Source organism: Charadrius vociferus, unplaced genomic scaffold, assembly GCF_000708025.1.
Source record: "Charadrius vociferus isolate BGI_N301 unplaced genomic scaffold, ASM70802v2 scaffold129, whole genome shotgun sequence".
In the NCBI taxonomy this organism is placed as follows: Eukaryota; Metazoa; Chordata; class Aves; order Charadriiformes; family Charadriidae; genus Charadrius; species Charadrius vociferus.
Genome location: NW_009661374.1, coordinates 3,315,670 through 3,331,138, shown reverse-complemented (window position 1 = coordinate 3,331,138; position 15,469 = coordinate 3,315,670). Strand labels below are relative to the sequence as shown.

The window sequence follows — 15,469 nt, the reverse complement described above, 5'->3', positions numbered from 1 at the left end:
AATTATTCAAACTTCATTTATGCATTTTTCATCTTGAAGATAGATCTCACAAAGGAGTTGAGTGTCTCAGCCATTTTAAAGTCATTAATTTCTTTCCCTTCCTCATTTATTAATGGAACCTACTGTCACTCTAGTATTATTTTTTTTTAAATCTTGATATATTTGCAGAAGCCTTGCTAGTTCCCCTAGCCTCTTTGTCTACCATTAGCTGATTACACTATCTTTCTGTCCTTGCACTTCCCCTGGAAACTGCAAGTGATTCTGCATATTCTTGCTTGGTAGCCACTCCAGAGCCTCTTCCCAGTAGCTGCAGATCTTTGCATAATTCCTTCACATTCCTCACCCCCCCAATGCCTGTATTATTTCTTGTTTCTGAACTTTCACTATTTAATATTTTAGAACATTATTCTTGCAAAATACGCATTACCAGTATTTATCCTTGTATTTCTTTGTTTATCTAAGTTTGTGTTCCTATTAGGGAATTTGTTCAATACCTACCCAAAGAACATTATTCTTGCAAAATACGCATTACCAGTATTTACCCTTGTATTTCTTTGTTTTTCTAAGTTTGTGTTCCTATTTAGGGAATTTGTTCAATACCATCACTCACTTTGCTATTATTTTAGCACACTTCTTTCCCTGGTTTATCCCTATGTTACTCTATTATACAGAGCACAGATAAGCATTCGATTCTCATAATTATTTTTTCTTTACTTAGAGTCAACTTTACTCAAAGCAAAGTGGATAGTATAGAAATGCACTACTGCAAACAACTTGTAAAAGGTTGTCACTAAGAACCAGGGGCCTCAGTGACAAAGAAAAGGAAATGAAAAGCCCTTTCTTTCAGATCTTGTTCAGCGCCTTTCGGGCTGGAATAATCAGGTGCTGGGAGGACAAGAGGCTTACTGTGCACAGGATTCATTTTACCCTCTCCCACTCCTTCCCTAGATCCTCCTAGCAGAACTGGGACTCTTTCGTCAAGCTTTTTAGTTGGCAGCTGCAAGGAGCCAAGATTTAACAATGTTGTTACTTCCTTGCTTTGAAAATCTTTATCATTCTGCTCGGGATCAGTCGTTATCTCTTTGTAGCACATAGGAAGGGTCAGAGGAGTTCAGTGCAAAGGTCTGTCTAGCCGTGCATCCTGTCTCCAGCACGAGACATTAGCACACCCCCAGGAAAGAGATAAGTGCAGAGATGGTGATGCTTCCCCACTAGCCTCTCCTCCTTCTGAAATGTTTGGCTCAAGAACTTCCTGAACCAAAAGTGGTAGATTCATATTTAGTAACCCTTCATAGATTTTTATTTCCTGAATCACCCAGTGGTTTATTGAATACTTTGCGCATTTTCAGCATCCACAAAATACTGTGGTAGACTTCCCATGCTTGAAAATGCATTGTGTGGAGAAAAGCCATGGTATCAGGGGTTTGAATCTACATTCAAGGGACTGAAGCTTAAAATCAGAGCTCCTTAAGCTTGTTCAACTGCACTACTTTCCCTTCTTGTTTCTAACTGTGAAAATCGCTGTTTCCCAGACTCAGCCAATGTCTTGGGAAAACTCAGCATGGTCCTGAGGCAGGAAGCTAAGCTTCAGGAGACAGCTCCATCTCTCTTATGACTTCCCGCAAAATTTGCAGTCTGTATAAAATGAAAGCCTAAGAGATGGCACCTTTTTTTTTCCAGAACTGAACCAACAGAAAAGTCAGAGAGTGGCCATGCAATAGGCTTTGCGGGTTCCTGTATTTCTCTAGCTTGAAACATATTAAAGCACTTTGAGGACTGAAGAGGAAGAGATGGCTTTTGGACTAGGTACTTGTGACATTAGGGTGCCTTTGAAGCAGTTATAAGGGACTTTAAGCTGCTACATATGATACTTTGGCGTAGCAGGACTCATCCCAAAACAGCTTATTATTTTTTTACATGACAAGTATCTGACATCTGCAAAGACTAACTCCTCTGGGATCTCTGGGTCATTAGGCCAGCTCAACAGTAAAGGCTCCCTCAAACTGGCAGTTATGCAGTGAACACCATGAAAATGGTTATTGATTTGTTGATATTGTTTATTTACAATTATTAACAATTTATTAGTGCTGGTATCATCCATTGTAGATTGGGGTCTACCATAAAGGTACGTGCAAACCCACACAGAGATGGATTTGCTGTCAAGGTCTCCAACAGGAGGAACAGCAAACCCCTGTGCTTCACCAATGTACGGCAGCACAAACAGTTAGTGGATGTTTGTAGCACCACCATCCATTGTATTTACTCTGATCCACTCAGCTGCTTTCTGGAGACTCCAGCAGAGAGTCCATGGCAGGACCTCAGTCCTCTGAGTCAGAGTAGAGCCATTTGCTCTCAAGCATGGCCAGGGAGTTTTCAGTGGCTGTGATGGGCAACAGACTGATGCCCATGAAGTCAAGGTGCCCACAGATATCACTCTTAGCATTAAAGAAACCGTGCTATTTCCAGTCACAACCTGGTTTCATCTCCTACTCCATTTGCGATAGTGTCAGCTCTGTAACACTGGAATTCCCACTGTAGAGTCCTATAAAGCATTGCCTGCTTCTCCTTAAAATTAAAAACTGTATTTCTTCACCGCTATCATACTTTCACCCACCATGCTGCTTCCACTTTTGCTGGCAATCCCAGCCTTTTAAAATACACAACTTTCTGTAATAGCCTTAGTGCAGCCACACGAGAGTTTGATTACTATCTTTGCAAAATCTCTCTTGCAAAGGTCTTTGGAATCTGCGCTCTCACTACGATGCTTCTGCGTATATCTTTCCTCTTTCTAGGGATAATTTATATGCTGCTGAATCATAAGTGAGCAAAGATGAGTAAGTGGTGCGTGCCAGTCTGTTCTTATCCTCCTCAGTTTGCATACTTACAAGGCAGGGATGGGCAGGATTCATTAAAAAGAGGAAGAATTTCTCTCTGAAACCTCAAACCAATCCTCTTTATTTATGGATATTTTGGAAAAATAGCTTGCCTTATTTATCATGGTGGGCAAATATCATGGAAAAAACCATAACCATAAAACATATCTCAGTGCATAGCAGAACATGTCTTTCAAGCGGAATGGATGAGATTAAACCTCAAAGCTCTCATTAATGTGATCAGAAGCTCAATGTCTATTTCTCCATGATTATGCTAAAAAATTCCAAACAAAAAAAAATATCTTATTTCAGAAAGCCATTGGGGGCTGCTAACAGATAAACATGCACTTTCCTGTCATCATTTGCCAAATTGAAGCTCTTAAATCAGGGAAGGAATAGCCAAGGACATCATAAACCTTGCCAAGCCTGCTTACATAACAAACAAAGCCTTTATTCCAAGTACGAAGACGTGCGTGTTCAACCACAACATAATAACCTTAACCTTGCCCTGTAGCTTGTTATTTTTATGTAGATTTTATTATCCAATATTAGCACTTAATTATTATCACCTGAGGGCCTTTGTTAAAGAGGCAATCCTGCTTGCTAATACATTTATTTCCTGAAAACATTTGGGGGTGCAGGGTTTGAAGTTTCTCTTTTTCCAGAATAATGCTGCAAGCAGCCTGCGGGGGCTGGATCCAGCACCTCCCCAAGGCAGTGGCCAAGGAGCTGCTGACGGCATTGAGGGGCTCAGCACTGGGTACCAATTCTCTGGCAAACACAGCCTGCCTGTTAGTTTTTGAGGACTTTTAAGGCCTGCAAGGTTCCATGCTTTCAGTGAGCTGCCTATTTTCTCCCCTGCTGCAAAAGAGAGGCAAATCAAGGAAAGCCCAAATAAATATTTAACGCAAGCCCATGGCTGCATCTCATGCAGCTGGATGCTGGGCTACTATTGCAGCAGGCGGTGGAGCACCCATGATGTTGCATCCCCACGTGGTGTGTGGCATGGCGGGAGCAGGATCAGCTGCTGTGCTGGTGGGACGAGGACTCTGCCCTGCCATGCTGTGGGGCCGAGGCCACCAGCCAGGTGGTGCACGGCATCTCCTGCAAGCACCTGCCAGGGCAAATAGAAGTGCTAAGCCCAATCTTCTTTCCAGAGCTCTCTGCTGATTGTGGCTCATCAACCCCCCTGGTGCCCATAAAGATCCTGTAATTGTGTTCTGCCACATGCCTGCTTTTCTGATGCCTCTGCTCTTCTCCTGCTTGGTATGTCCTAGACTTTTAGAAAAGCATCTTCTACAAAGCCTTACTTCTGTCCTTGTTTCTAGTGGGAGGTTGGTTGTTTTGTAAAATGTTTCCCATTTCTCTGCGCCTTTGAGGGCCTGCTACTTCTGCTTAGTTTCAGTAGATCTGCTGCTCCTTATTATCTGCTCCAGTGCAATCAGAGAAAACCTTTTAAAATTTCATTCCCACCCCCTTCCCCTGAGGCAAAGAAATCATTTAGGCCTGCAGCAATATTAAAGTTCATCTGTCACTCCCTTTCCACTCTTATCTATCAATGACCGTACTCCCTCTGGGCTCTGTTTGTTTGCCAAGAACATATTTAGGGAGTCTGTTATTTATCTTTCCTTCTTTCGCAGGTTTAACTCCATTTTAGCATTGGGTTTCCTTGTCATGCCTCTGCAGCTGTTGGCTGTTGGCTTTCTCTCTCTCCATCCGCCTTCTCAGGAAGGTCCTGAGGCCAGAGGTGCAGGGCAGAGTAAGCCTGTGTAGGGTGAGAGCTCAGACCAAGCCAAGCCACATCTTTCCATTGTCTTTGCCAGGCTTTGGCCGCTGATATGGTATGTACAGCCACTTCTGTGGAGGCAACGCTCTTGACTGAGAAGCCCCAAGACCTTCCGCCTCTTCACTCTCCTTCCCCAGCACCGCTTCAGGCATGAGGGGGAAGTGTTTCCCTCTGATTACCTAAATTTCCATATCCCATTCCATTCATTTGACAAATTTTTGCCACCTGTCAAAAACAGGAAATTGGATTTGACCTAGATTACGATCTCTAAAAATAATTATTGGTCGCGAGCACTCCCATCTCTTTGTAATCTGAGTATTCATTATCATCTTGATTAATTCTGATGACAGGATGGCATAGGATACCCGGGAGACATGAGACTTCCTCATTTATCTAATTCTTAGGTTAAGTGTGAATACCTCCACATAAGAAAAAATGTATAGTACTTGCCCTGCTGCCATCAAACACTTTCAAAATCTTTCAGTAAAGTGAGGCTATTGAAACAAACCCCATCCCTTTGTGTAGACATGAAATGATTTATTTTCTTTTGTAAATAGAGAGATTACACTTACATGTGTAAACTACAATGTTAAAAAGCCAGAGCAAATTAAACAACAAAATACGTTTTAAAAGATATTTTAAAGATATATTAGGGCAGGAAAGCTGGTGAAGGGTCTTGAGAATAAGTCTTATGAGGAATGGCTGAGGGACTTGGGGTTGCTTAGTCTGAAGAAAAAGACGCTGAGGGGAGACCTTATTGCTCTCTACAACTACCTGAAAGGAGGTTGTAGAGAGGTGGGCATTGGTCTCTTCTCACAAGTTACAACCGATAGGACAAGAGAAAATGGCACCAAGTTGCACCAGGGGAGGTTTAGGTTAGACATTAGGAAAAACCTCTACACTGAAAGGGTTACCAAAGACTGGAACAGGCTGCGCAGGGAAGTGGTTGAATCACCATCCTTGGATGTATTTAAAAGCCGTCTAGATATGGTGCTCAGGGATATGGTTTAGAAGTGGGCCTGGTAGAGTTAGATAATGGTTGGACTTGATCTTAAAGGTCTTTTCCAAGCATAACGATTGTATGATTCTATGATTCTATGATATGGAAAACCAGATTGTTTCCAGACTCACCAGCTACAAACTGTGTTCAAGGTATTTGTCTGCAAGCTGGCGGTATCCCAGTTTTACTGACAACATTTAAAGGTAGCCCCTTACACACAAGTAAAATAACACATCTTAATTCATGAAAAAGCAGCAGAGAGTCCAAGACTTGACTCTAGGTAGGTAAATCAAGACAAAACAATCTTTGAAGAGTTAGTATCTACACATAATTCTTGTTTTTATATTATTATCTTATACCTCAGGTAGGGATTTGAAAGGGTTATCTTCATCTGCTGGGGCCTGGAACAGTTCTAGCCACGCAGTCTCTTTAGAAAGGTCATTTATATATTTGTCTTTAAAAAATCAGATTTATGCTATTGATTGCTAGATTGCAAAGGAGTGAATAGAATTCCCCTGTCATTTCAACCTTTTCTTCTCATCCCCCTTCCTTTCATTGCAGATATTTCCAATACCTGTGAAGGCTCCTGACCTCTCTGGGGGCTTTCTGTTCCCCTTTGCCCTTTCCTGGCATTTCTGGAAGCAGCTGGTTGTGGGCAGGAGTGACTGGGCCGGCGGCTGCTCTCTCTGCGCCCAGTGTGAATCCCAGGCTAAGCCCCCTGGGCTTTCCTTACATTCATACAAATAGAAACTTCTGCAATCCTTTGGGCACGGCCAAACCTTTCTTTCTCCTGCCCTCTATTTTCCAGCTGGTTTGTGAAAGCCTGGTTTTCTCCCTGCCTTTGGTTTGAGGTGCCGAGGTGCACAGTATCTCCACACATCAGCCAGCACCGAGTCCATTGGCAGATCAGGTAGGGAGAAATACTCATCCCTCTGCCTTCAGGACAAGCCTTAGCTCTCCCACTTGTCCCTGAAAAAGTTACTCGATGTTACTGATGATCCAGGGGTTGGCCAAGATTACCCTGCTCATTTTGCACTCTTTGTCTTCATTGTTTCATGCCAAAGGCTCCAGATGGTGTCTGTACCGTTGTGTATTGCATTTATTCTGTGAGCGGAGCCCAGGGTCGCCTGAGTCCATACGAACACCAATCCTCGCTGTCTAATTAAGAGGACCTGCGGCTATTCCTTGTCCTTTATATCCAGAACAGTGACTTAGCAAATGAGAGTGTAATTATCATGATATTTACATCACATCCCATTATGAAGCCCATCGACCAGATTTGCACATTCATAGCACTGCTGCTTTACGGAGTTCATCCTTCGTAACTGCAAAATATACCTCATTACATTATACCGTAGGATGAGCATGGTGGCAAGAAAAAAGGGACCAATATGCACATAAAGCCATTATTGGGCATATATGGGCAGATCCTCAGCTAATATAAATCAGCATGGCTCTATTGAAGTCAATAGAATGACAGTTTACATACGCCACAAACCCAGCCCACTGCATTTGCTCACACACACTAGGACTGGGTTTTGAGTCACGCATGGGGATTCTCATACATTTTATCTGTCTCTATAAGCTCAGTACTTCTCTGGAGAGCTCAGCCCTTCTCTTCTCAGCAGCTCTGACTGTCCTCTTGGCTAGCTGGGGCATCTCCAGTTTGGGGATCTGTGGTTCCCCTCTACTTGCACTCTTCTGTTTCCTTTTCTGTCTTCTGTAATGCCTGCTTGCTTACCATTTGCACCTCCCTCTTTAAAAACTGGGCCTTAATGGAAAGAGATGAGCAGGGCAAGTAACGTTTTATACATCTGTGTGCTGCCGCCTGCTAATGCAAAGTTTGCTTGGTATGGATATAAACAAATTTAAACAGCTTTCCTGTAACCTAGCATTAATATAGTTATTGTAATAGTGAAGCAGCATAACTGGAGGTGCAAATTATATTCACGTGGAGGCTGAGATTTATAATTCTGCAGAGAATAAGAATAAAAACATAAATGCACTTTCATTCCAATGTGCCTTTATTCACTTGATTTAAAGCTACAGCAAGACGAAATGACCTTAAATCATCCAGGGCTTATACCATTAAAAAGTCACATGTGCAGTGTTCATCTTCACATGTTTTAGTAGCTTTCCAAATAGGCATTCATTGGGGACCACAAGCTTTGTGAGAGCCTAAGATTAGGAGGGTATTGACTAGAAACCTTCCTTTAAGTTCTGAATGTGAACGAAAACCCCTAGCTATTTGCTAAATCCTGATTTTATCCTCCAGCCTTCGCATTCAATGGCAAACTCCTTTGTTTGATGCTGAAATGCTTTCTCTCCAGGTGGGAGGGTGGTGTCTTCTTGAGCCAAAATCCCCACTGCTTGCAGATCAGACAGCAGGGGCAGCTTGGTTTAAGAGTCTGGCAGCTGGCACATTTTTCCTTCCCCAGCAGGAACCTGAGAGTTTCATGTTTTTTAACGCAATTCGCCAGCTGGGATCGTGTCTCCTGATAAGCAGTCAGATCAGAAACTGCTCCAAGTCCTCTTCTTTCCCCATCCCACCATCTCAGGCTGATACTTGCATGCACAGATCCAACGTCCAATGCCGCAGTGAGGCTGCCGTACCACTGCACACTCAGAAACCAAGGAAACCACTGCGTGCCATTGTAATGCGCTGTTGTGGGCTTTTTTGTACCAATAGCCTCAAGTCCTTCACCAGAACAACAAGACACGGCTCGGCCATCAAGCAAGAATCCTTTGACCTGGACAGTGGATGATGTGGTTTGGTTTGTGAAGGATGCAGACCCTCACGCCTTAGGTCCCCACGTGGAGCTCTTCAGAAAACACGTATGTAGAAGGCTGCCCGTACCACTTCTGGGTGATTTAAGCCAAGTGCATGGGCAATCCCAAGAGATAGCCAGTACCCATCACACACACCCCTGTCAGCTGGCTTTAGCTGCTATAGGCAGTGTTTGTGCTCAGCCAGGTTGAAGGCAGCTGAGCAAGGTGACCTGCAAGGTGCTCAGCACTGCTGAGAGGGCTGGGCTGAAGAAAGGTTCACTTATCACCTGAGAGAGTGGTCAAACACTGGAAAAGGCTTCCTAGAGAGATGGTTGGTGCCCCAAGCCTGTCAATGTTTAAGAGGCATTTGGACAATATCCTTAATAACATGCTTTAACTTTTGGTCAGCCCTGAATTTGTCAGGCAGTTGGCCTAGGTGATCATTGTAGGTCCCTTCCAACTCAACTATTCTATTCTATTCTATTCTATTCTATCCTATCCTATCCTATCCTATCCTATTATTTTCTATTTCTATTTCTATTCTCCTTCAATGGGGAGACCCTAACAATGTCTTGAGAAAATGATCACTATTTGTTTCCAACTATGCCAGTGTAAATTGTTTCTATGCCAAGCCTAAGAGAAAGCACAGAGGATCTGGTGCTCATTTTTCATTGTCACATTGTCACAAAAAAGCCTCATGTCAATGCTAATTTTTTCCCAGGATAACTATGATTCTTCTCTGAAGAGCATTTTTTATGTGTCTCTAGATATTTAGCAGGAGAAACCCAAAACAGCCAAGCTTTTAATGTTTTTCCCCTCGGTATTATGTAACTACATAACCAAATTTAACAGACCTGCTGACTCACTGGAGAATATGATAGTTGCTTTTCCTAGGCAATCTCCAGTGGTGGAAATTTTGTTATTCTTAATTAGTAAAGGGGAAAACTGTAAACACACATCTGATCTGTACTTTCTTGTTCTGCTGCTGTATATGGAGGTGGCACCAATGCATCTAATAACATCTTCAGCCTCCTCCTCCTCCGCCATCCCTCCTTGATCAATTCAGTCTGGCTATGAAAATGGATTTTACCCTAAAAGTGACCTGCCTGTGTTCAGCTGGAGGTCATAGCTTCAGATGTAAGTGCCTGGACCCAGGTCTAAAAAAGAAGAGCTTCCCAGCCCTGACTCCTGGTCAACACATCAGGTTGCAAAGCAAGAGGGCTTGATCACCAGGTCCCGCTTCTCGCCTGTGGGCCAGCAGGGACAGGTGGGAATGTGGGGCTGCAGACAACAGCTGAGGGAGACAACTGATGGACTTCCAGCTACACCCTGGATGCAGGGTTTCCAGATACTGAGGAGAGGAGGTGGCTGAGGAGCAGATGAAAATGAAGATGAACACAGGCCTTGATGTCTGCTCACCTTAGGCAAGTATTGAAGTCATATGCCATTCTGCAGATAGGCTTGTGGGATGAGAACAGCAGAGCAGGCACAGTGGTGGTAGGACAAAATCTGCAATTACAGGTCAGGTGCCAGCCTACATTCCTTGCCTTCTGCAACGTAGTCAGATATGCCTTATAAGCTGATAATGAAAACATGGCCTACGTTGGCCATGTGAGTAACAAGGCAGATAAACAAGCCACCTTCAGATTTAAAGGAACTTGCTTTAGCATGACTTTTTGAGGCTATCAGAAGGGGCTGTGCCTCAAGAGAAAAATTCACACAAGGGAGAGAGAATTGCCGTGGTCTGAGGCATACAGCTACATCCCGAAGACGAGAAACATTTAAAGTTTATCTTGGAAGTATGGACAGTGCAAAAGCACTAGTTTAGTCTAGTTTCCACTTGCAGCAAAGGATGGCACAGCGTGCTTTTATCTAGCAACAGGGCAGTGACACGCTCCAGGCAGTCGTGGGCCAGCTGGAGCATGCCATGACACTACAGCTGCTCTGTGACCAAAAAGACCAAGCTAAATTGCCACTAAAGACTGTCCCTGTCATCCTTTGTTGAACACCCAGCACCCATGGGCTCTACTTATCATTGGTTTCCTTGTAAAATATGCTGTAGGTGTTAGAACCTGGGTAAGATTGCCACACAACTCAATTCAATTACACCTTCGAGTTATATATGTCCCTGCAATTTTTCAGCCTTCAAATCTCATCTGGATTAGCACGGAGACCCCAGGGGTGAGAGACGAGTGATTAGTCCATTAACCTTAGCCATATCTTCCTGTATGTTCAATCTTTCTATGAAGCAGGTGCATAATTTACTTAGAAGCACTTACTGTCATTGACCAGGCCCAGCTATCACCTGAAATTGTTGCTTTGGCAATCAACTCATCTGAGCTATGACACGGGGAGGGAGAGGGTGGTGGGACCACCAGGAAGAAAAGGCTGGGAGGGGGTGTCCTGTGGGCAGGCAGTGCTCTTTCCCACCTCTGTATTGAGCCATTTGGATGCTGGCCGCAGCCCCTGGAGCCAGCTCTCCCAGGGAGAAGGTGCAGCCCACATCATCCACAGCTGACATACGCATTGCAGGATGCCCGTGGCTCTGCACTTCCCACTAGGAGCAGGAGCTTTTCTTCTTGCCAAGACACCCGAGGAGCTCTGTCACAGGCAGCTTCTGAAATTGTCCACCAAAGATCATGAAACTGCCTACTACCTCCCCTCTGCTGTTCCCTGCTCCCTTAGCAGGGACATGTGCTGAGGAAAGCCTAGCCCATAACCGACAGATCTTTGGCCTTGTGCAAAGGAGCCATCGGCCTGGCAGGGACCTCGTAGCAGCACTGTGTGAAAGCCCCATGTAGTGCTCTCTCAGCAAGAAAGTCTCGGTAGAAAGATTTAGGGAGAGAAATGGAGGAGAGGATAGAGTGACACAGGGAATTAGCAGGTAGAAAACTCAAGCTGGAAAGGACTGAAGTAATGTTATGGTCTGACAGCTTAATTATGGCCAGTGATTGGCAAATGCATGTATGAAAGAGACAAAAATCTTTGAGTTTAACATAATTAATGCAGTTTATTAAAACAGAAACCTGTCTCTGCCTGTGCTAGACATCAGACTTGTGAGTATGCAGCTTCCCTAGACCTTCTTCATCTCGAATGTTTGAGCACTGACCACTGAGCTTCCACTCGCTGCACTCCTGTTGCAGGTGGTGGCCTTACCAGGGTTGGTGCCTGTTCACGAGATTGCAGAATACAAAAGCAGGGCTATATATATATATATATGTCTCCCAAGCAGGATATAGATTCTAAAGCCTTTCATTTTACTCAGAATTAAGTGCTTAAACACCCACAAAGATGGGGAATTGAATCTTTCTTATTAAAAGCCTCATCCCAGGGGACATCCGCTACCAGGTGCAATTCTTGTTTCCATGGCACAGGGCTTGTTTAGGGGCTACTCTGCTTTTTGAACAGTATCCTCAGAACAAGTGCCTGCAAGAAGCTGGCACAAACACAGTAATACTCATTCTTGCAGGTGGAAGCTATATGTTTATATCCACTGTATTATGAACTCACAGCTCATACATTTGCTGCGTTCATCCCCTTCCAGGAACACGGCAATGATCTGCAATATTCCAACAAGCAGTGGGACAGACCTCAGCTCATGTGAAACAAGCTAATTGCACTGATGGCACTGAATTTTACCAGCTCCAGATCTGGTTCAAGATCTTCTGGTGGGGCTATTGCAGATTTGGGGACCATGCTACTGAATTCTTCTTTTTTAAAAAATTATTTTTTAAAAGGGCTGACACATTAATACTGTAGGGAAGTCAAGCCAACAATCTGCACAGGGACATGGCTAATATGGGATATTTAATTGGATATGAATGCTCCCTCTGGCATACTCTTGTCATGGAGTTTAATTTTGACCCCTACGTGGTAATAATAAAGGAAATCACAAAATGCTGAACTCAACATTTAGAAACAGCTGCCTCCACACCAAACCCTTGACAGTGTTTTCACCCTATGGCACCACAGCTCCAGGAGTTTGTTTTTCTTTCTTATGCAAATATTAATTACATGTTATACTTATTCTTACTTTCCCTTAGCTTCCTTAAAATAATGGGAAGGAGGGGGGGAAGGTGAAGAGAGTTTCTATTATGGGTAGAGTGGGGGTTGCAAAATGAAGAGCATTAATTGATTGAGTTAATCATAAAGTGACCTTAACTGCTCATCAGCTAAATCACCTACTGAATGGAATAATAATGATCAGGGCAAATTAGGATCCATAGTATTGCTTAATTAGTAGGTAATGGATGACAAAGGAAAGATCTGACCATAAAAACCAGAATACAATATATACAGCATTATTATGTGTGTATCTATGCACACACACATGGCACTTGTTATATTTTAGCTCCAATGGTCTGAGTACGTAAGTGTGGTGGAGACTGTGGGGAGAGGTAGTAATTTTTAGCAGATCCACCGATATAGTTGCGAAAAAACAGATAAGCTCAGGATCCAATGAAGCACAGTGTAGCTGCAAGCTTCTGTGTTTCACAGTCCATAGTAAAACAGAGTCCGTTTCTCTGTGCATCCGAGCTGCTTTGTGGTCAATTTGTGATTTCAAAAGGTTTTCAAGCCAACAGGTCTGGGATAAAAAACTCAACTTGGTCGTAATTTCCTCCACTTACATGATGGTTAAATGAAATTTGAATAAATTTTATTCATAAATGCAATGATATAAGCAAGTTACTACAGTCTTCAATTTAAGAAAAAGAATCCTGTATGTACATATATCTCACCAGATATAAGTGCACTGAGGATATGTGAAACATGCAAATAGCCAGAGATAAAGCTGGAATCGAGATTCAGAGGTGCGCTATTAGCAGTTCATGAGGCCACATCCCTCTCCTCTCCATCATTCATTCCTTTCTCTTAAGGTTTACTGTTTTTTTTCCCAGAATAGGGTTTAGAGCAACCCGGACTTTTTCTTTTTTAAATCCACGTTTTAATTGCAAAATAATTGAAAACCTAGACAAACCTTACAGTTCCTTGAAGAATAAAAAGTACTATTTGATTAACCCCTCCTTCAGAGTTTCCTTCTATCATACCTCAGCTTTCAATTTTTTAAATGACATTTCAAAATGCATGACATTTTAGCTAGCTCTACACTAAAAGGCATGCTGTTTCTGATTCACGTTGCTTCAGGTGTCAGGACACAGCACTGGAAGGGGGTTAACACATTTTGATTCTCTTTCTGTCTTTTGAAACCAGGAGATTGATGGCAATGCTTTGTTGCTGCTGAAAAGTGACATGATCATGAAATACCTGGGGCTGAAACTGGGACCTGCACTGAAACTGTGTTACCACATTGACAAGCTCAAGCAAGCCAAGTTCTAACAGTTTATTGAACAACAAGAGAACCTGACCTAAATCTAGATGGAAAACTAAAGGTAACATGTTGCCTTAGAGAAATGCATTAATTTGCAGATTGTTTTTTCCCTCTTTTTTAACAAAGACTTTGTCTTTCTTAACATTTGTGCATCGTCACCTTTTTTTAATCCAATGGGGTCTTTTGGGATTCTTTCTGTTAATAATTTGCCAAAAATTATATAATTACAATAATTATTTTGTATCATTAATATTATTATGATTATAGTAAGTCCTATTTTTGTAATCAGAAGTGGGAAATCAAAAACAAACACAGCTATGGCATACGCTGAGGACTGCTGGAAGACTAACCAAGAGTCCCTCAGTTGCCACGGGTCTGCCTCGGAGGAATAACCGCTGACTTGCATGGACTGGGCTCCAGCTCTACCACCGATGCTCAAGGGCTGGAAAAGCACGGCGTTTGGTCACCTATTGTCTGATGGGAACTGGCCCATGTCTTGCACTATCTGGAAAACTTGATTTTTCGCTTAAAAAAAAAAAAAGAAAAAAAAAAAAAAGGGGGGAGAAAAAAGGGTTTTTTTACAGCTAAAATACTTTTTCCCACTAGAGGGAGCAGCCCTAATAGACTTGAGGCTGGAACTCCGATGCCATGGTGCTTTCTGTCTGATGAGCTTTGACCATCACGACTCTCCTATCAAGCACATCTATAAACATCGACAAGGAATCGCAGGCTCCCAGCAGGGTAAACCCGTCACTGTTTACAGATAATTAATTCAAGAAAAGCCCAAATGCAGAGAATGTTTCTGACAGGATGTTTCTCATCACGCTGAAGATGGGGTGGATGGCTCCCACGGTGTCTGGCGTACTCAGCTGTCGGCCGCCTCCCCTGAGCCGTTTCTGTCTGGCGTACAGTTTGTGGCACTCTAAGAAAATGCAGAATTTCTGGGTTTGGTTTTGTTTGCATTTTTAAAAAGTGGGTGAGCCGGGCAGGAGCGATCCTCAGGTGGAGCTGGCAATGCAGGGCACAGCTCTGCACTTCGCAATGATGGTCGGGTCTGGGGCGCACACTGTAGAATTGGTTCCTGATTGTGCTGTGGCTTTCAGCACATATGCAGATGTGCTGGGCTTTCTTTCTCAACTGGATTAAAAATGATGCTCTTCTGCCTCTTATGAAAATCCCAAAAGTGCTCATTGATATTCCACGTAGCCAGACGGGAGAGGACAGCTCTCAGGCTGAGGATGTAATCTGTGGTGTGGGTATGGCCTCATTTTCATCCTTCACAAAGGAGGATGACAAAGGGACACATCCATACAGTTTAAACCCTTAGTGTGTGACAAGGAGTGGTAGCAAGTGTTTGTAAGTCATGCAGGTTATTTTAGAGCTAGCCTCAACTGAACTGAGAAACAGGGTCCTGATAATATGCAAGACGTCATACTGTCCGACCCTGATTATCCAGAACAGAATATTACCAAAAATACCTCATGGAATGAAATTCAACTTGATGCATGTTGCTAGACTAGAACTCCTACAAAAAGATAATGGTTCAAGACCTAATCCTGAAAATCCTTAACGATATGAGAAAACATATTCCACAAGACTTTCAGTGAACTCTTGGGGATTGCTCCCCCAAATTAAAAGAGTTGTCTGCATATGTTTGCGGGATTGGATCTTTACAGGACTGACCAGATTTCAGCAAATCCTGTCTGCACACT

The 15,469-nt window shown here is 43.2% G+C and overlaps 1 protein-coding gene across 1 annotated transcript in view; it reads left to right on the top strand.

Moving 5' to 3' along the window:
- Positions 1-13,765, top strand: part of SCML4 (sex comb on midleg-like 4 (Drosophila)) — a 46,233-nt gene extending 32,468 nt beyond the window's left edge. The window contains exons 6-7 of the mRNA XM_009893851.1: positions 8,349-8,494; positions 13,640-13,765. Coding sequence (XP_009892153.1) covers positions 8,349-8,494; positions 13,640-13,765 — 272 coding nt within the window. The remainder of the gene's footprint in view (positions 1-8,348; positions 8,495-13,639) is intronic.
- Positions 13,766-15,469: the final 1,704 nt, after the last annotated feature.